This window comes from Diaphorina citri, unplaced genomic scaffold (genome assembly GCF_000475195.1).
Source record: "Diaphorina citri unplaced genomic scaffold, Diaci psyllid genome assembly version 1.1 scaffold1, whole genome shotgun sequence".
NCBI lineage: Eukaryota > Metazoa > Arthropoda > Insecta > Hemiptera > Psyllidae > Diaphorina > Diaphorina citri.
Window position 1 is genome coordinate 133,160 of NW_007377440.1, and position 21,746 is coordinate 154,905.

General features: G+C 37.2%; 2 protein-coding genes across 2 annotated transcripts in view; one reads left to right on the plus strand and one right to left on the minus strand.

Annotated features, from left to right (window-relative positions):
• LOC103524833 overlaps nt 1-7,717 on the minus strand; it is a 42,148-nt gene extending 34,431 nt beyond the window's left edge. The window contains exons 1-5 of the mRNA XM_026832402.1: nt 7,697-7,717; nt 6,846-7,044; nt 3,775-4,038; nt 719-886; nt 200-256 (exon numbers count right to left, since the gene is read on the minus strand). Coding sequence (XP_026688203.1) covers nt 200-256; nt 719-886; nt 3,775-4,038; nt 6,846-7,044; nt 7,697-7,717 — 709 coding nt within the window. The remainder of the gene's footprint in view (nt 1-199; nt 257-718; nt 887-3,774; nt 4,039-6,845; nt 7,045-7,696) is intronic.
• A 61-nt stretch (nt 7,718-7,778) lies between these two features.
• Nucleotides 7,779-12,498, plus strand: LOC103504813 (gelsolin-like). The gene is made up of 8 exons (XM_017442365.1): nt 7,779-7,905; nt 8,319-8,434; nt 9,210-9,387; nt 9,749-9,870; nt 10,766-10,864; nt 11,424-11,561; nt 11,936-12,056; nt 12,464-12,498. Exons 1-8 carry the CDS (start codon nt 7,779-7,781, stop codon nt 12,496-12,498), a joined length of 936 nt encoding a protein of 311 aa, XP_017297854.1.
• Nucleotides 12,499-21,746: the final 9,248 nt, after the last annotated feature.

Genomic DNA, 21,746 nt, shown 5'->3' on the forward strand with positions numbered 1-21,746 from the left:
GTAGCTGTCTCAAGATAGAGCAAATTGGCGAGCATTTTGTTTTATCTTGTTCATGTACCAGCCTCCTGATTGCCTGGTATGTTAGTTCTTAATGTTCTACATCCAAACCCTTCGGCAATAACTTTCGAACATTTTGATCAATTTTGGTAGACAAGTTCAACACGTGAAGGATTTTTTTCCGTTTTAAAGGTCAACTTACGTCTTCTGATAGGATAAGGGCTTCTACTATTAACTGGAGGTAATTGTTGCGCAAATTCTGAAACAAAAGGAAAGAAAGCCATTATAATAGAGGAATCAATGAAAATTATGTAAAAGTAGACAGCTGAAGGCTTTAGAATCAAAAGTAGAAATAGACGATTTCAGTGTCCATGCAATCAGCCCAAATCTTCCTCGGTAGACAGAGTCCTTTAGCCCACCCAACCTACCCATGCTGGCAGTATAAACAAGGTGTATTCCATTCATACAGTTATATTATTGCTAGATTTGTATAAGATTCGTATAAGCTTAACCCATCTTTTGGAGCAGTTGCCTCTACACCTAAGCCTCGGAGTGGCCTTTTTGTGTATGGAGTTCAGCATTATTGCTATTCAGCCCAAATCTTCCTCGGTAGACAGAGTCCTTTAGCCCACCCAACCTACCCATGCTGGCAGTATAAACAAGGTGTATTCCATTCATTACAGTTATATTATTGCTACGTTCAACATATTGATAGACATACCGAGATTTTCCATGCTCTGAGTAAGAAGAGCCTCAAAGGTGTGCAGACTATAGCTTTCAGCATCCATGCCTTTAGCAAGAGTGTTACGGAGGTGCATTTCATATTCTAACAGCAGCCTACTGGTTGGCGAACTTGGAGTGCTGGCCGTTTCATGATAGCAGCGTCCTCCTGGAAAAATAAACCAGGAAAATAAGTACAAAATAATTCCAGTAACTAGGAAGATGAGTACAAAATAAATCCAGGAATCAGGAGAATGAGTACAAAAGAAATCCAGGAACCAGGAGAATGAGTATTAACTCAGAGTCCCAAGGAATGAGTAACAAAAGATTATTCTAAGAAGAGGTTTTCAAACTTTGGTTCCTCGTGAGTAGAGGTTTCCAAAAAATGGAGACAGCGTAGTCTATGTTGGAAACCTCTAATTAATTGTTCAGCCAGTATTTTATTTAATTAAATTGGCCTATCTTTATCAGTATTTTATTTCCAAATTATAATTAAATCGTATAGTACCTATTTCTATAGCACTCACAAATTCGGTGAAATACTGCTAAACGTACAAATGTACACAGGTCACATTTGGCGAAAATAATCATCCCAATATTTTCCTATTGTTTTTCCCCAAAAATCTGAACAGTACATAAAAATGTCATGCAATATACTTTGGATTTGGATCAAACCTCTGTCTGCTACAATCTTAAGTAAAACAAATTGGAAACTTTGTTACTCGTAACAAATTTTCAAGTCGTGTTTCAAAAACGAGAGGAAAAAGGGAAAAAGAGATATCTAGAAGTAATCGAACATTCTGAAAAGGATACAATGCAAGGGTATGAAACTAACAGATAGATTCCTAATTGATATATTACAGTTGGAGAAAAGAGATGGATTTTAGAGAGTGTTTAAGGGGTATTTTGGACTCTACTGTGAGAACGAGAACTTTATTTCAGGTAAGAAGGGTAGTAGGGCAAGTGTGACATCGAAACTTAAAAAACAAGACCAAAATGTGCAATATGATAGAATGGAGTAAAATACTGAGAGAAATGTTACGGGTTTCGGGCATAAGACAGGAATCTCAGGGTAAAATCAGTCAAAAAGTGAAGAGTTTGGGGAAAATGGTGTACAACTGTATTTCTCTATGAACAGTTAATGTTTGACTCGTGACTAGATTGGGAGTTTGTCTTTTGAAAGGATTGTAAGTGTACTCACAATTATTTACAATAGGACTTGGCCGTGGACCACTTTTGTGTTGGCTCCGCGGACCACCTGGGAAATTCCCTCGCATCAAATAGCTGGTCTAACTGAACTGGTCTAACTGAACTGAACCCCTAGCTGGTCTAACTGAACTGAGCAAATTTTGGTAACATCTATGAACAGTTAATGTTTGACTCGTGACTAGATTGGGAGTTTGTCTTTTGAAAGGATTGTAAGTGTACTCACAATTATTTACAATAAGACTTGGCCGTGGACCACTTTTATGTTGGTTCCGCGGACCACCTGGGAAATTCCCTCGCATCAAATAGGAACCCCTAACTGGTCTAACTGAACTGAGCAAATTTTGGTAACTAGGCCTTGCTTGCCATCCGTTCTCAGGAGTGTTTATCCGGTCCAATCAGCAAAACAATTTAGCTAAAACTAGAATGGTAGCAAGGAGAAGCCCATTGTTGGAATTAGTCCCGGGAGCCGTTTTCAACGGCTCTGTCTACAATTACATTTCGCACATCTCAAGTACTCACCTCTTCCGTCTGGGATCCAGTCCCAGTGCCAACTGACGAGGACATCACATACTCCCCAACTTTCCCCCCAGGGGTTGCTGTCTCGCGGTCTCTAGTCTGGGACGGGGCCGTGGTGAAGCCCATTGTTGGAATTAGTCCCGGGAGCCGTTTTCAACGGCTCTGTCTACAATTACATTTCGCACATCTCAAGTACTCACCTCTTCTGTCTGGGATCCAGTCCCAGTGCCAACTGACGAGGACATCACATACTCCCCAACTTTACCGCCAGGGGTTGCTGTCTCGCGGTCTCTAGTCTGGGACGGGGCCGTGGTAGTACACGCATTCTGCTTGTTCGGGGCCGCGTTGCACGTAGCTACGTTGTCGTATAGCGAAGTGCTGGATGTGGCCGCTGTAACTTTGGAGCCGGCCCGGAGAGATTCCATGTTCATGGGCGTGGATTCAGTCAGTCGGTTTTGAGCACGAGGTAAAGTAGAAGATCCTATGGGGACGAAAATTTAGTTAAATCAAGGGTCGAAAAGGAAACGGAGGTTGAATTTGTCATTCAGTTTCCATGAGCAACTGATTATTCCCTCCAACAAAAGTAGTGCATAAGATTCTCAACCCGTGACTTCAATTATTTATTTTTCAGATTTTCTAAGCCCTCACTAAAATTAATTTGTTGTATTTTTTTCACTTCTCAAGATCTTTGTTCCAAATTAGTTCTCAAAAGGCCTCCTCATTTTCGGGTGTGGCACGGACCTAAGACAATACCTAAATCTCTCTTTTAATGATTTAAAAAAATAATTGTTAAAATTTTCACAAAGAAAGAGATTTCCAACGGTTCGCAAAGTATTTGAGGGGGGTCTGTCTTGTCTCTTCATAAGAGTCAAATGCCACTCCCATTGCTACTCTGTGGGGGATGAAAAAGTAATCGAACATTCTGAAAAGGATACAATGCAAGGGTATGAAACTAACAGATAGATTCCTAATTGATATATTACAGTTGGAGAAAACAGATGGATTTTAGAGAGTGTTTAAGGGGTATTTTGGACTCTACTGTGAGAACGAGAACTTTATTTCATGTAAGAAGGGTAGTAGGGCAAGTGTGACATCGAAACTTAAAAAAACAAGAGCAAAATGTGCAATATGATAGAATGGAGTAAAATACTGAGAGAAATGTTACGGGTTTCGGGCATAAGACAGGAATCTCAGGGTAAAATCAGTGAAAAAGTGAAGAGGTTGGGGAAAATGGTGTACAACTGTATTTTACAAAGAAATATTGGAATGTGTTTGTGATATAAACAAATACATAGAGCATGGGGAATGGGTTGTACTTTTGTCTCTATTCACCTCTGCCTGATTTGAGTGTAGAAGGTTGGTCCAAGTCAGAATTACCGTTACTGGAGCTTGGAGTCGTCGCGTAGCATTGGTTGTCGAATAGGACGTTGTCAGACGGCGGGGAAATGTCGCCTGGCTGTCGGTCGAGATCCAGATACATACTCCGACCCGCTTGGATCCGTCCAATTTCGTGCGAAGATCGGGAGCCTGAAAACCAATTGTGCCATCGAAACAGACTTGGGGGGAAAAAAACTCCCTGAACAGTCTGAAGCCTGGCTGTCGGTCGAGATCCAGATACATACTCCGACCCGCTTGGATCCGTCCAATTTCGTGCGAAGATCGGGAGCCTGAAAACCAAAGTCAATTGTGCCATCGAAACAGACTTGGGAAAAAAAACTCCCTGAACAGTCTGAGTTCTTGTCAGCCTCTCTATCAGCCCTAGCTAGGGTGATTGTTTTGGACTGGGCTGACTTTTGATTTTGGCTACAAAATTTTTACTAGTCTGCACTCAACCTTTGCTATATCTTTAGCAACGGAAAGAAATTGATTGAAAATTAATACTAAAAAAGTTCTTGTCAGCCTCTCTATCAGCCCTAGCTAGGGTGATTGTTTTGGACTGGGCTGACTTTTGATTTTGGCTACAAAATTTTTACTAGTGGATTCCGTCTGCACTCAACCTTTGCTGTTTCTTTACCAACGGAAAGAAATTGATTGAAAATTAATACTAAAAATTAAAGAAATTTATTTCGGAGTAAACTACGAGTGAACTTGAACAATATATAAAATGTAATTGTACTTACGCAACACTCTCTGAACTGTCTAGCATCGATAGGAGAGGTGAAATTCAAGCCCCATGTATCGTTTGTATTGGGATCTTTCCAGTAGACAAAACACTCCAAGAGAGTAGACTGAGATTGTTTGGACATGTGGAGTGGCGAGAGTTACATAGGTAAAACAGTAGAGAAAATAGCCATACAGGGGAAGAGAAAGAGAAGGAGACCAAAACTGAGGTGGAGAGATAAGGTTGAGGAAGACTTGAGAGAAAAGGAATGGAGAAGGGAGGAGGCATTAATAGATTGGAGGGTATGGAGGGGTAGGATAAAGGAGGGTAACGCCGACCCCAAATAAGATTGGGAAAAGATGTAGTAAAAGAAAAAGAAGGCAAAAATGGGATACGAAAAAAAACTGTGAATTACGTAAGATTTTAAATGGTGTTTTTCCAAGATGTGCGTACACATACTTACAAACTTATTTAGGTTGAATATGAATCATGAGTATGATTACACATTTGGCGATTTATTTTAATATTATTATCCGTAAATTTGAACAATATGGGCACTCAATGTTATTCCGCAAACAAGTAAACTTCAAATTACAAAATTGTATTTCATAAATAAATTATAAATACTTTCGAGAAAGGAATGGACAATGGAATAATTTTTGGAAAAGTCTGGCAAAACAAACTAACGGCTGATTTAATCATTTGACTAATTTCGTCTTTGAGGTGTTCTGTTGTTATCAGATCAAAAAGTGTAAGAACGAAAAAAGGGGCAAGTAAAAGCAAACAATGGTTATGCAAAGTGCAGTGCTGAGCAAATTTAATTATTATTGGAAAAACCCGTAACAGACAGTCAAACAAATTAACAGTCAATAAAATAAATTAAGGGTGATAAAGAAATCAAGTCTGGGCCACATTTCGAAAAGTCGATCCTGTTGGATTAGGCATTCAAATATCTCATTTTAACCAAGCACTCAATGATATCTACCCAATGACAAAAGTTGCGTGTTACAAAACATTCGGTCTGTATCGTAGCGTACCCATCCCGTAGTATGCCTCTCATCAGATGAGCGAGAAGAGACACAATACTTCCCATGAAGGTGCTGGGTCAACACGAGAACACCAGAAAGTAACCCGTTAAAATCTTTGCAATAGAAAAACCTACAAAAAGTTAGAAATTTTGTAGATGGTGGGATTCGAGCCCACCTCTCATCAGATGAGCGAGAAGAGACACAATACTTCCCATGAAGGTGCTGGGTCAACACGAGAACACCAGAAAGTAACCCGTTAAAATATTTGCAATAGAACAAAAAGTTAGAAATTTTGTAGATGGTGGGATTCGAACCATCACAGAAATGCAGTACTGAAGAAAGACTAAGCTCATGCTCAAACTTTTTATTTTTATGATGATGCTATGATAAATAAATCAAGTGCATATTACACCTTGCGTTAGTTAGGTCTTATGATAATTTATTGCAATAATAAACTGTTGCACTGTTGAGTGTTAAGTAAGAAAAGGAAGTAAATTTCTTTCAAGTTTATTCTGTCAAGTTCGTACATTGTCATTATTTTCTGTATTTTCCTTTAAGTAGTCTAAGTGAGCTGCCTTTTAGACAATGCCTCTGTTAAGGTGGGCACAAAGATCAGTTATAATTGGACGTCTGTGACCGCGAAAAAAAGATCAGTGAATTTCATGTAGGCTTCGTCCATTACTGACGATTGTTTAGGACTTGGGCATTGGTACTATCGTAACTTCTAGACCTAAATGTCTTCTGACAAATCAATTTGTCTAGCCGAAGTTTCCTTACTATGGGAAGGAGTGGACCGCTGGAAAAACTAAGGAAACCTATATTGAATGGACTGGAAATTTTAAAAAATAAAGTAAGAAAAGGAAGTAAATTTCTTTCAAGTTTATTCTGTCAAGTTCGTACATTGTCATTATTTTCTGTATTTTCCTTTAAGTAGTCCAAGTGAACTGCCTTTTAGACAATGCCTCTGTTAAGGTGGGCACAAAGATCAGTTATAATTGAACGTCTGTGACCGCTAATAAAAGATCAGTGAATTTCATGTAGACTTCGGCCATTACTGACGATTGTTTAGGACTTGGGCATTTGATACTATCGTAACTTCTAGACCTAAATGTCTTCTGACAAATCAATTTGTCTAGCCGAAGTTTCCTTACTATGGGAAGGAGTAGACCGTTGGAAAAACTAAGGAAACCTATACTGAATGGACTGGAAATTTTAAAAAAAATTGGGAACGAAATATTTTCCTCTTGAAATATCTGGGAACAAAATCTTCTTACCTTGCCGCATCTCATGTTCCTTGGACGACATGCGTGGCAGCCTCCCCGTGGTATTGCTGTAGTCGTCCCTGGACTTTGCAGACATCATGCGGGGGGTACAAGTCCCTGTAGTGGTTTTCCCTGATATTCCCGTTTGAACGCCCTCGTTTTTGCTGCCTTGCTGCTGTTGCTGCTGGCCCTGTTGACAGACCAGGCAGTTCTATGAACATGGGAACGAAATATTTTCCTCTTGAAATATCTGGGAACAAAATCTTCTTACCTTGCCGCATCTCATGTTCCTTGGACGACATGCGTGGTCCTTCCTCTTTTTTATGTACACATGCAAAGTTAGAAAATTGCCACCATTACGTGCACGTTAGTTGTAACATTATTCTAATAGTCTTCTTTTAGAGTACGTAACTCTTTGACCTTACCAATATTACCTTTGGAAGCGGCTATGAGGAATGATTAGATAAAAGAGAGGATCGATATGAATTTCGACTCTAGCCATCTTGTACGAAAAAATCGGCTGACTGCCTTTTCTTGTTGGGCTGGACTTTTATTTATTTTCTTTTTAGTATAGTATTCAGTTATTCACCCTGGGACTTTTAGATAACCCATCCATTACCTAGTAGATACTGCCCGAAATGAAACCCCTTCCTTTACAATACTGCCCTAAATGAAAATCCCTTTACAATACTGCCCGAAATGAAACCCCTTTACAATACTGCCCTAAATGAAAACCCCTTTACAATACTGCCCTAAATGAAAACCCCTTTGCAATACTGCCCGGGTGAGACTGCAAAATCCCTTTCCTCCAGTGTTCTTCTTTTACTGCAACTTTTTCTAATTTTATTTGGTTTAGGCGTTACCCTCCAGTCTTCAGTAGTCATGATGAATCCGTAAAACAGCGGCTATAACCGTTCCATCCGGCCTGTTTCCACTTTGTTTCAGATGTCTGACGATGACCGCATGTCCCTCACTACCGCCGTGAGCGATGAAGAAGATGTGGAAAGCGCGCACATATCCCCATACCGGGCAAAGCAGACTGGAACAGCGGCGGCCTCTTTCAACTGCACCGGTGCTGTGAGGAAAGCAGGGTAAGGACAAAACTACTACATATATACTACCGAAGACCACTGACCATTAATTTGCTATAAGTAGAGCCATCGGCTATTTAAGTCCAGTTGTTGTAGCGGTTTTAGCTATAGCCGAAAGGAGATGACAAAATAGAGGCTAGAGACCATCACCCTGGTGTATGACCTAGATGCCAGTATATTGAACACATACTTGCATCTGATCAGACTTTCCACTTAATTACCTGCCTACTTTCTGAAGACTTTGTAGTAGATGGGGAAAATTAGTTAAATATTAGGAAATTTACATATTTCATGGCAAAGCAAAAGAAGAAGACATATTTCTTTCAGAGATTTAGAATGTGATATTTTAGCATGTAACCTTAATTCTAACCTATATTCTTTATTCGATTTCCAGGAATCCGTTATTTGCCCGGTGGAGTAGCTTCAGGTTTCAATCACGTTGACATCAACGCCCCTGGCGAGAAGAAGTTGTACCAAATCAAGGGCAAGAAAAACATCAGAGTTCGTCAGGTAAGAAACTGTCCGGATAGATTTTTTTTTTCACATGAACGGAACACGGCTTATTTTCACCTTGGTCGGGCCTTTTGGGGCCCTTTAGAGACTCTTTTCTAAGTGAAATCTGCGTACGTCTACTCAGGGCGGGCGTAGAGAAAAACTTTGTAAAACGCACTATGTCACACTATGTGAAACATCGTCTGGAAAATTTCACTTCGCCATCATGCTAAAATTAATCCTTAACTCCTAGCTCAAGCCTCTGCCGCAAGCCGTAGAGAAAGTTCCTGTTTCATTCTCAATGAGTCCCACGATATTATAGTCATAGGTTGTGACTCATAGCTATCTTTAGGTCAGTAGTGCGACCAATAGCAGGTGGGTGAGAACAGAAGGTCGACTCATCAGCACCTTAGATAAGTTCTTCGAAAAATTGCAAGTGAAATCAGTAATACCTGAGTCGCGTCGGCGAGTCGGTAACTCAGTGGTTAAGACGCTTGCCTGACAATCAGGAGGGCGTAGGTTGGAGTCCCAACCAAGGAATAGAGATTTACCATCGTATTAGGAGAATATCATACGAAAGAAACCATTTTCGAGATCATATGATAGCAGAACTGGAAGATAAGCAGATATTTACTTACTTTGAGGGGAAGTAAGTTAGTAAGCAGATATTGATGAGGTAAATGGACTCGTTAGTCTCATTTCAGCAGTGTAACTCAACAACTGCATATTGTTATTATTTCGCGAACCAATCCAACCCCTTCTTAAACCAAATAATTTCCATTCATTTCCCTAGGTTGCCCTTTCAGTCGGCTCCATGAACAAGGGTGACTGCTTCGCTTTGGACACCGGAAGAGAAGTTCTAGTCTATGTTGGATCCAAGGCCGCCAGAACCGAAAGGCTGAAGGCCATCAGTGTTGCCAACCAGATCAGAGATCAAGATCACAATGGAAGAGCCACCGTATCTATCATTGGTAAATGCTCAACTAATTTAAAAAGAAATTTTCACATTTAGGTCAGGGGTCGCCAACCTTTTATGGATCGCGAGCTACTCAGATGAATAGGGGACCCTTGGTGAGCTACCTTTTAGTTTGGAAACCTAAAATTTACCACTTACCCACGTAAATGACGTAGATTTTTGGCCCCCATAAGAGACTAAGAGTTGCTCCCAACTTGTGCGACTGTCCACGAGCTGCGAGCTACCAGATTCGTCTCGTGAGCTAGCGGTAGCTCGAGATTGACGAGTTGGTGATCCCTGTCTCAGGCCATCAAGAGCAAGTTTCCTAACTGTTTTTGATTAATAAATCATTGAATGGTCATTCTTGTATTTCCCAGATGAAAACAGCTCTCCTGTTGAAGTCACTCGATTCTTCACTGAGCTAGGTTCTGGTTCCAACAACCAAGTAGCGGATGTGCCATATGGTGGGGATGACGCCGAATTTGAAACCAAACAGGACGTAAGTAAACTAAGAAACTATCCTTTGTAAACTGAGGATAATTTTAACTATCAATGTTTCTTTGCTTGGTGAAAAATAGAAAGCTATATGTTTCTGGAGAACTGGAGAACTGACAATCTATCTTATCCAAGTATACTGAATATGTAGGTGTAACAGTTTCTCAGATCCCCTTGTTCCCTGATCTCTCCAAGTAGTTACTATGGCACTTTTACTAAAAAATACAAAACTCGTTACATTTCAAACGTCAAAATAAACAACTTTACAATGAAGTCGTACTTGGCCACCAAACAAATATGGTCCATGATGCGATGCAGGTTTTCGAAAACATGGCCCATCTGCTTTCTCGTAATTTGGTCTCCAAAGTGAACCTGATCAACTTTTGGCTCGGATAAGTGGATCCATCACACCAACTCATTTCGACCGGAGCAAATTTACAACAAAATTTATTTGGTCGACGAAGACTAGAAATCGGTATCTACTGGTTGATCAGTTAGTTTCACTCTTCTTTAGATGTTGACACTGATAGTGTTATGGGACTTCCAGTCCCAGCAGTCTAAATAAAGCACTACTTATATTGTGTACTACACTGTGTACTTATCAGTTGTCAACTTCTTAAAGTTTCAAAATAATCACGTCCAGGTAGTGGTACTTGTATTTTGAGTGAGAATGAGATTTTCAAAATTGAAGACCAGTTTAAAAGCTCGTAAAACGACAAAATGTAGGGAGTGGTCCGAAATTTCTCTACCTTGAAAACCACTTTGTTTTCTAACCCTAAGGTTACGAGGCGTCAAGACGTAGAATTTAACCCGACAAAACGTTTAAGCATTATCTATAGGGGTTCGTACACCGTTTACAACTCATTTCAATTTCCCACCTGTGTTCTATTTTATTACAGAAAGCTGTGAAACTGTACAAAATCAGCGATGCTTCAGGAAATGTCAAGTCCGAGCTTATCGAGCAGATTCCACTGGCACAGAAGTCTCTCAACCAAGGAGTAAGTTGAAACTAAGTTTCCCTAGTTTGTCAGAGAATGCAAATCATGGGCCCCTAAGTTTACATTATAATAATGGCTTATTGGATTGACTGCAAACATATAAACAACATTTAAATTTTCTCAAGAGCTTAAAAGTTGAAATGTTGAGCATCCTACATTTGACAAGGAATAAAACTAATTTATTCAGTTTTTACACAAAATATACAACTCAAAATGCTTTCGAAATGACATCTGTACTTTAATAATATAAAAAACACGTACAAAAGACGAGCACTGCATTTGTCAAGTTGAATTTAAATTGCATAAAGTTTTTTCCAACTCATAAAAATGAGATACGTTTTATAGTTATTCTGAAGAAAATACTTCTTATTCAGATATTTCAAGTTAAAATCTGCCCCAGAATCCTTTTGAAATGTTTCCTCTTACGATTTTTTTGACGATCCTTCTCAACTTCTTTTATGCTTTTGTTTCATGTAAACCCAATCTATTAGGTATATTACGAAAATTATCGAATGATCTCTACCAAATTCTATCCTTTGATTTATCTTTAATATTTCAGGACACTTTCATCCTGGATACAGTAACCTCAGGGATCTACGTATGGATAGGCAAGGATTCCACTACAGCTGAAAAAGTTGAGGGTCTGAAAAGAGGCCAAGCTTTCCTTACGAACAACAACTATCCTGCTTGGACTAAGGTACGTGAAAAATCAAGAAAAACCTTCGATTTTAAATTTAAATATAGGTGGTTTTAAAAAATTAAATTTCAACCTAGAATACAAAATCTTTATTCTAAAAACGCCTTCATTTTTGATTAGGAATACTTTATGCAACATAAAAATTAAATCTTCAGTATTGTTTTTTACAAAGCTTATGATACCTGAGATCAATCAATGTGATTTCTCAATTATTTAGCCTTATCTTAAGGCTAAATAGGTAATTGAGAAATCACATTGATTAAATCTTCAGCTTCTATTTTATTCATTCAAGGTTTGGGTTCAATATGTTTTCTTCTTCTTCTTCTTCTTTTCTTTCCTACCTTTAACAATTTACCATCCTCCCCAAATTTCAGCTTTCACGAGTTGTGCAAGGAGCTGAGCCCTCCGCTTTCAGGCAATACTTCGCAGACTGGAGAGATCAAGACTTCCTTGGAGGTTTGGGCGGAGGAAAAGGAGGAAGCACTAGTGCACCAGGTAATAAAAATTCTATTCCCAGCCACTCACTATCCGGTAGACCTGACAGGTACACCTGATCAGGTCCGCCTATCAGGTCTACCTGATAGTGAGTGGCTGGCCTAACGGTCTCGCCTGGTAAGCGAGAGGGTACGGATTCAAATCCCTGTCATGACAAAAAAGCCATTGCCTTTGTAAGGAATTTTACTTGATGCCCGAAACTTCAATAAAAATTAAAATAGAACGCAGGTACTTGGTTTATAAGTGGTAGAATTTCAACGACTTCTTAGCCTCTTGGTGGATAAACCTTTTTAAAAACCTTGGTCCACTTGAGAAAATAACCCAGCCATGAAGTTCCTCATTTAAACAAATAACGCTCTTTATTTTCTCTCAAAAAATTTTATTGTAAAATGATCTTTTGTTTTCAGCTAAAAAAGAAGAAAAGAAATTCAGATCCGGATAAGAATGCACCGAGATCAGAAGAATTACAAAATCAAAACGACTTACTTCTTTAAGTTTACTGATCAAAATTAAACAACATTGCGTCTGTGTTAATATTAAATTTAGTGATTTTATTTTTCTTTTGTGTATTAATTCATAGGGACTGAACTGATTTCTGCTGATATTGTTTTTCTTTAGCTTAAAAAGCATAATCATTTTTCACTCGTGTGATTTTATACAATTAGGTGAATTTTCGAAGTGATTGTTAAGACCAGTCAAATTCAATCTAACATGCTTGCCACGAAGTTTCTGGTTAAATATTGTTGTAGGTACCCATACCCACGTACAATTTTCATTTTCTTTTCGTACCTAAGTTGTTGCAAGAATTCTCTTTCAAAATGCATATCTAGGTTAATATGTACCCGAATTGCAAAAAGTACAATAGACATTTTTGCTATTTTTACTGTCACATATTGTGTAAAATACATAGAAATCTATGAATGTACCTATACGACTTGTTTCTAGCAGTCTTGTAAAATAAAATAATACAATTATTATTCTATTTACTTTTTTACCGGAGTTCGAGTTTCACCATTCTTCAAATTTTTTTTCGCAGATTGAGCACCTAAATTGAATAAAATAAATTCACTTCTTCAATTCTAAGACTTAAAATTATCTCGGGTTTGAAAAGTCAGAGAACATTAGATTTGGATACAATGAAATTTTGCAAGAATTCGCAGGATATTTTCCACTTCAGAAATATACTAAATTGAAAGAGCCAATTATGTGAAGTTTCTAATTACTCATATTGAAGAAGTTAAATACCTAAGATGTACTTAGCTGCCTGCTGAAAGAATAATTTACTCTTCTATTCTTTCGACCTACCATTCTGTTCAGAATCATTAAAACTATTTGTATGGCAGCCTGGTTTTCATTTGTATATGCAATGTGCTAAACATAGTTTACCTACTGGGTTTCAGGTTAAATAGTGGATACGCCAATTTCCCCACAGTTAACAAAGAATACTATTCATTTGTATGGGTGCCTTGTATCTCGTAAGTATGCAATGTGCTAGACTTTACCTGCGTGTATGTCGGCTTGACGGCCAAAATATAAGAATCGGTGGACATTATGCTCCAGGAATATGAATCGACTCATCTGTTGCATAGGTCCTGTACATACATAATTATTACATCAATGTCCAATTTATAAAGCCCGTCCTTCAGGTTATCACTTTCAAATTTTTATTAGGGATATACCAGCAGAAAAATGGGACTAGGTGCGTATTTCACGATTTTATAATGAACGAAATCATGGCAATGGGATCATGTAGTTTTTGAGTATTTCATTGGTCAGTACCTACAGATTCTAAACTATAAAATGCACTATTCCTGCATTTTTTATAGTCTCTTCTAACAACACTGTTCACTCTTAAAATATTTTGAGGTACAGTTCGCATACCTCATTATGAGGTAAGAATATTAAAATGAATAAAAATATCGTGGTCATTTTTCCCACCTCAGTGGGATTTGAAACAGTCTCCTGCTTGCTAGGCCAAGGTGATCAGTACTAGGTTATGGATGCTGGCTACTTTGATAACTTATAAAGATAAAGACAAATGATAGCTTCTTCGAGACACTGGTTATATTGAAGATTCCATCACCAGGCCATTTGACATTGAAAGGATGATAATTTATGACCACATGGAAATATTCAGTATCATCTTCGTCCAACTCCTACAAATAAACAAGAACCAAGACGTATAAATTTGTTTTGACTTTTTTTTCCATTCTGAATATTGTGGAGTCTTCATGTCGGCAAAGTCAGCAAAGATTGTGCACTTCAATTGTTTTGGACACTGACTGAATTTTTTAGAAGTCAAATATTTATGTAGGTACTGACTTGGGAAAAATCCTTTTCATATCGATTCAACACTTATTAGTTATTAGATTATTCTTGTGATTTATTTATAAGAAAAAGAAAAGGAAAAAAAAAAAAAGATGCCGTGGGGGAGGGTAGGTTGCACAACGAGCTCAGAAAAATGTGTTGTGGACTCAAAAAAAAAATCCCAAAAAAAAAAAAAAAAAAAAAAAAAAAAGCAGGTTTAGTGAACTTTTAAACGAGATAAATTCATATGGGACCATGGAATCATATATGGGAACTTTTGTGTTGGGGAAAAAGAGAGGTAGAATGGATAAGGATAAAGAAAATGAAACTTACCCTAGTCCATTCGAGTGGACTGTATAGGTGTTGGTTCTGCACTAGGTATAGAGTGGGGAGAGGGTGACAATGAAGGATGAGAGATGGTTGGTTTTTTTTTTTAACCTACCTATCTAGTAAACTATTTTTTTTTTTTTTTTTTTTGCTATTGTGAACTCTAAGAAGAAGATGAAGGAGAAGAGTGAGCTCTTGGTGATATTTTTTTTCCTCATACCTACCTTCCTTGCGTCCATAACAGGCATGAAAAAATCGTGTGAGCTCCCGGCCTACTCAGTACAAGATTCCAAATATCACTAACTGATCTAATATAAAACGCTTCACGAATACATAATAGTATCAATATTGTTCGGTATAATTACCTTGCCATTTAAACCTTTCGCGGAATTTCAAGGCTTTGGGAAGACTCATGTTACATCAAATCCACCTGGAACGGAGAAGTCCCTATTGTGTTACAAAATCCGACCAGACTAATGAAATTAATTTCGTTCAAATGTGTGACTCACATACTCACATGTCTTTGTGATGAAATGTGACGTGATGGCTACAAAAGTTTTGTCAAAAAGATAATATTGGTCGGTATGGCACAGAAACATATAATTGGAGATAGGCAGTTTCAAATGGTCCGGGATTTACCAGCCAAGGTGTCGGAAAACTAAGGTTGAGGCTGCAGCCTTATGAGAGTTATGAGGATATTATGAGGATACTAGAAACAAACTAACCAAAATACAAATCGCAAAATTCGGTCAAATAGACAGTTTTATAGAATTTCTGATAAGTTAGAACAGGTGTGAAGAGCGAGGATGGATGAGGGAAATGTGGGACAGTACCTACCTACTCTTCTTCATACAGGTATAATATTTCTAGTATTTTAACCAGAAACTTTTGGCTCAACCTCAAAGGTGAGTCATACTCAATGTTAAATCAAGCTGTGTTCCATTGCACAAAGAAATGCGGCTGAATCAAATCTATATGGGTCAGTAGTTACAAAAACTCAAGTGATGATCAGCATTCGCAAAACGCAAATATTAAAATATCAGTTCAATTAAAAAGAATGAGAAATTGCCAGTAAAAATATATTATACACAAGAAACCCGGAGCTTTATGAGTCCAGTTTGAACATGGATGATGTATGATAGGTAGAGATACAGCTACGATATACAGGCAAGAGGTGATATTGATAAACCCAAGTCCATTAACATAAAAATGAGAAGATGGAGTGTTGGGCAATTGCATAATCCGGCTTAAACTATGACCCTACTTGTCTGAAATCTTCATACTGTGTTTCCAAAAATGACTATGAAATCTTGGAGTAAACCATAACCTCATTTCTGACTTCAGTTTGGTCCATTTCAGTAAATACTAAGAAGTCCAATTACATACAGGGGCGAGATATTCTTAGCTTCATACCTGGTTGATCTATTTTGAAAGTTAAGACACTATATTGTTATTAGTTAGTAGTTACAAATTTTTGTCGATGGTGGGATTCGAACCCGGGACCTTCTGCATGGCAAGCAAGCGCGTTACCACTGGACTATCCGTGCCCCCATGGATGATGGATGCAAGAAGGAAAGGAGAGAATGATTATACCTATGGTATAATAAATATGATAGGTATGGTATTTGTGTTGCAAAACATTTTGATCGAAACATGATTTGAAATGACTGTGAGACGAAACTTGTGTCCTCAAACTGGTTAAGTCATAATGATTATTACTGAATTATACAGGTACATATTTATTAGATGATTCCGCCTACCTAACTTGTTACAAGTTGTTTTACAAAAAATATAAAGGAATTTTCCTCAAAGAGAGGTAAAATCAGCAAATGTCTGTTGATGTGTACCTATGGTATAATAAATTATACCTATGTACCTATTTTGATCGAAACATGATTTGAAATGACTGTGAGACGAAACTTGTGTCCTCAAACTGGTTAAGTCATAATGATTATTACTGAATTATACAGGTACATATTTATTAGATGATTCCGCCTACCTAACTTGTTACAAGTTGTTTTACAAAAAATATAAAGGAATTTTCCTCAAAGAGAGGTAAAATCAGCAAATGTCTGTTGATGTGCTAGCAATGTCCTTTCACAATTACTTTTAGAAAGCGTCTCAAAAGAAAAATGTCGTTTTTGAGTTCCTTTTATGCTAAAAGAACAAAGAAACCAACTTATAAAGTACCATACTGACTGGAAGCAAACAATATTACCAGAAAAGTGCATAAATTATGGGAGCTAATTTTTTACTACTTTTGTTTTGCTAGAATACTATTTATTGATGACATACTAGTACCGATTTTGCTAAATTCCTGATTCTGCTAATGCTAAGCAAATGCTAACCAAAGTAAAAGCAAACAAAAACCAAAAGCGGATGCTAAAGTACCTATGCTTTCAGTACAGGCATGTCTGTATTGTAATAAAACATTACTTGTAATGTACCTGAACATGAAGTGACACCCACTCTTATCTGTTTACATTCAACTTTTAGTCTTCACATCTTGAAAATCTTCCTAGGTGGCGAATATTAGCATAATCGGCGCGGCGTGAACATCTACCAGTGCAACTAATTTACAATAGAGGCACTCTGCATGATTTTTATTGCAAATTAATCGTGAATTTGCAATGTTAATGACTGTCCAGTGTTTCGCTGGTGACCTTAGAACGATGCTCATTTTATTCTTCCAGAGCTTTATTTATTTTTTACAAATATATAGATAGCTAGGTAGGTACCTACTATATTGTGACAGCTATATTAGGTGATTTCAAAGACATAATTACACCGAGGAGGCTAATTCTATTTCCTACTTATGGATAACAATGAAGAGGTACCTAAGAACTGTAACAACTGTAAGCGTGGACTTTCTTAGAAAATTGGGAAATATCTTACTGAATATGCATTCAAATGTTGAAACAATTCGGAAGACTTAGCTATAGAGATAGTAGAGAAGAAATTCGGAAGAAGAAACACTCTCAAAGTTCAAGTAAAGTCAATAGAACTTGGAATCGCCTATCTAAATGAAGAATAAGGTACCTAGAGCTACCAAATATCCTGAGATGATGGTAATTCTTGGTTCATTGTATTATGAGATGCCGTATCCTTATGTAATGATGTCTGGTGATTTTTGTATGGTGAATCACCTTGCTGAATTGTCAGGGACCTTGAACAGAATAGAATAGAATATACCCTGCTTATACTGCCAGAATGAGACTGAAAAATCCCTTTACTCTCGCAAAGAATAACTGGATAAAATTAATCTATATAAGAGTAAAATAAACATAAATATACTTACTACTAATTATTGTGATTTATGCTAATACGCTACACGGCATCGCTCGTTTGAAACTTGCAAATTTAAAATGAAAGATGAGATAATTAACCAAACCAGACAGTCTAACATCACTTCTGTTGCAAATTCGCGAACAGTCTCTGGAAAGTTTCAATTTTTTAAATAAGCAAGTACTTTTACCAGATTTATCAAGTGCCTCATGTTTGGTAAGATATGTACCTACATGTAGTTACATGGAGGTAATTTTTTGGATAATTATTTTCATTCATGTAAGAAATTCTGAAATATCGGCTGAATCTTGACCAAAAAGTGATCCGTGATCCTAATCTGAATGATCACACTAATTTCTGAACTAGATGTAACTTCTGAGTACATAATCCAAATAATCTACCTGTGAGGGAATGCCTACTTGGTTTGGAGAAATAGAGGAAGGTGTCACAATACAGGGACTCGAGAGATGTACGAAAGATTTTACTCTCATTTAACTTTATTTTGGAGATTCTAATTTTTAAGGCTGGGGGACGTTAAACAGGGAGTAGACCAGCTTAGCGTAAATACTAAGAAGTCCAATTACATACAGGGGCGAGATATTCTTAGCTTCATACCTGGTTGATCTATTTTGAAAGTTAAGACACTATTTTGTTATTAGTTAGTAGTAGCAGCATTGTCTAATGCCTCATAGACGTTTAGAGGCATTATGAACTATTTCTGAGTCTGGTGAGGTCTTTCCTCATTTCTACCCTAAATTGTACATCTTGGAAATCAATTAACAGTTTTAAGACATAATCCTTAACAAGAAACTCTTGGGTTAAAGTTAAAATCACGATTGGTATACACTAAGACCTGAATTCAGACTATTTTGATATCAACCGGCATTGGCTGAGATTTGTGAATGTGGGTTTATTGGTTTTGGGTTCGAATAATCTCGGTGCTCCAAGATTTTGTTTTCAACATAATAGACTCATTATGGCTATTTATTGATTTCAATGAATGTAATGATATAACCCTAATTTTGAGTACTGGTACAGTATAGGAGAGGAGATTTTGTTTATATCTATTTATTATTAGGTTATTACTAGTACCTACTTGTACGAGTAGAAGGCAGAAGAAGAGAGCTTTACAGCCCTTTTAGTGTGGATAAGATTTGGGTGGTAAAAGTCCCTTGATACTATTGACTAGAAAGGAGAAGTAGTTAACCTGATAATTCTCTGTGCCCCACAAAGGATAACTCAGACAACCTCGCGGTAGTCGCGGTACCGTCTGTTCAAAAGGTTGAAGACCGCTGTCAGCTGTGTTATACTGTATGGCTTTGTCCCTGGGGCGCTCACACCTCGTGTTTTTAATCTTGAAAGTTTTCACAATAGCATGTAGGTATGATAATCAGGCCTCATCATAACATTATGTTATAGACATATTATGTTTGTTAATATTGTCCCTGGGGCGCTCACACCTCGTGTTTTTAATCTTGAAAGTTTTCACAATAGCATGTAGGTATGATAATCAGGCCTCATCATAACATATGTTATAAACATATGTTTGTTAATATGATTCTTACAAATGTAATAGAGCTTGCCAAAGTTATGCAAGCACGACATTCCTAGCCGGAGACTCGAAATTTTTAAAGTTCAATAACAGAATTCAAGTTAGTACGGATTTAAACCCAACACTCAGGATTTAAATTGACACTTGGTTACACACCATACAGAGTGGTTAAGCGCCCTCTGTTGCCCAATTATGAACTGGTCTAGAATTCAGAAGGTCTGGGTTCGTTCCCCGAAGGTACCCGAAAATAATAGCAATGACTAGAATTTCAAATGTTGAACAGTGATTTTGACCAACGATAGGTAGATGGAAATTATAAATGCAACCCGTTTAAGAACGAGTGATCATCAAAGTTCTGTTTTTATTGCAAGATTTCTAACATTTGTACACAAATCTATGAACCCTGTATTACAATAAACAAATTGGGACCATCTCCATGTAGCATCAGTTAAATTAGATAAAAATACATTTTAGTTCTTTATTTATCGAGAGAAAAAACTAGTTTTAATAATTTTGTGGCTAACATGAGAAAATTTCTATATTAGTCGCCAAGATGAAGATAAACTAAATCCTTACTTTGTATAAGTTGTCTCTTGGGTTCTCTAGTCCAGTCCTATGGAAATATTGACACAAGAATAGTAAAAAAAAATTGTCGCTAAGGGATCAGAAACTTACTTTCTTTCTAGGTGAAACCTGTGAACTGTGTCAGGAAAATTTACCCACTACTATATGCACCATTTTTTCTGTCAGTGTAGTTTCTTTCTTTCTTTAACAATCTAAGTATCTACTTTGTTTTTGAACCCCTTTACTTTGTCGTCACGGCAGACGAGTCAACGGCCTCAGGGTATCCTTCTGAACTCCTAGGAAACTGGTATTCAGGACCTCACACAACTTGCTGAAACTTCTGGTCACTGGAAGACATGGCCGTTATTTACTTCTGTATAATAGCCAGTTTCCAAATTGAACATTTGTGTAGGATGACCTGTACCAAAGTGTATCTTCATGTATCTTGCTGAATTCATTAGATGAGTAAAAATAAATATAGAAAGAATCGAGAGTGGTCGTAAATTAATTTGCGTATACCTGGTGACTCCAGAAAAAAAGATTTTCATTATATTTTTTTGCTGAACCACACAATAGAAATCGTAAATTAAATTTTCTTCGTAAAAGATTTTCATTTCCCAGCACATATTGGTAAAAATATACCTACCTACCTAACTTGTAGAGGAATTAGAGGAGACTAAAATTTACATTTTTTTTTCTTTTTCCATTTCTATGTAGTAGGAACCCAGTATATTTTTATATGATTATTTTTTTTAGTCTTCTTCTCCCCCCTGTTCTTCTTTTTCTTTTCGTCATATTCTTCTTTCAACATCTTGACCATTTTTTTGTTCGACTTTGGATTCTGGTATGATGACCATCTACACAAGATCTTCAAACAAGATACGAGACCTTATCCGAAATTCAACTAATAAATATATTCCATGACATTGATGATGGTTTTAGAAGAAAAAGAAAAATTCCGTTGGTCCTCATTTTTCCTGCTCTATGACTTTGAAACATCACCCAAGTAAGCGCAACTGATTTATTGACGAATTGAAACCGCATAGAGAGCATGAAGCTCTATGCTCTCCGCTCCAATCTATTTTTAGCCTTATCTATTGGAAGGAAAGCAATGTATTTAATAACTTGACATAGACAAGGTCCGTTATTCGACACCTCTCCCCTATTTTCAATGTAAGAGTACACCAAACTGTGAGGATTAGACTTTATAGTTTACACAACCGAACAGAAGGTATAATTAAAACCATTAAAAGATGAGTTATAATCATGGGTTATGTCTGGTAGCACAAGCCGCGAAGTCATTATGGATGCTTGTTAAGTACTGGTGAATATATCACACAAGTAAAAGTAGGACTCGAATAAAAAGCTCACCTAAATAAAACACAAAATATTAAACTGTTTTATTTTTTTTTTTTTTTACTTTTCTCTTCTTCGCTTTTACGGCCTTTAAATTAAAATACGGCCATCTTTGGAGAAAAATGGTGTGTCTTTCCTTTCAACAGCTGATAGAAAGATAACGAAACCTGAAACATACAAATAAGAGGAAAATATTATTTTATTATTTCTGATTGGTTCTGAAATTAAAATTGATAGGGACGTAAAAAAAAAGGTTTTTTTTTTGCTGTTAAGTGCTAAGACTGCTAAGCCAATACATT

Excerpts from the sequence above, each read along its gene's own strand:
- LOC103504813 (XM_017442365.1), top strand. The coding sequence starts at position 7,779 with ATGTCTGACGATGACCGCATGTCCCTCACTACCGCCGTGAGCGATGAA. Across the intron at positions 7,906-8,318 it reads GGCCTCTTTCAACTGCACCG|GAATCCGTTATTTGCCCGGT; the intron begins GTGCTGTGAGGA and ends TTCGATTTCCAG. Across the intron at positions 12,057-12,463 it reads AGGAAGCACTAGTGCACCAG|CTAAAAAAGAAGAAAAGAAA; the intron begins GTAATAAAAATT and ends TTTTGTTTTCAG.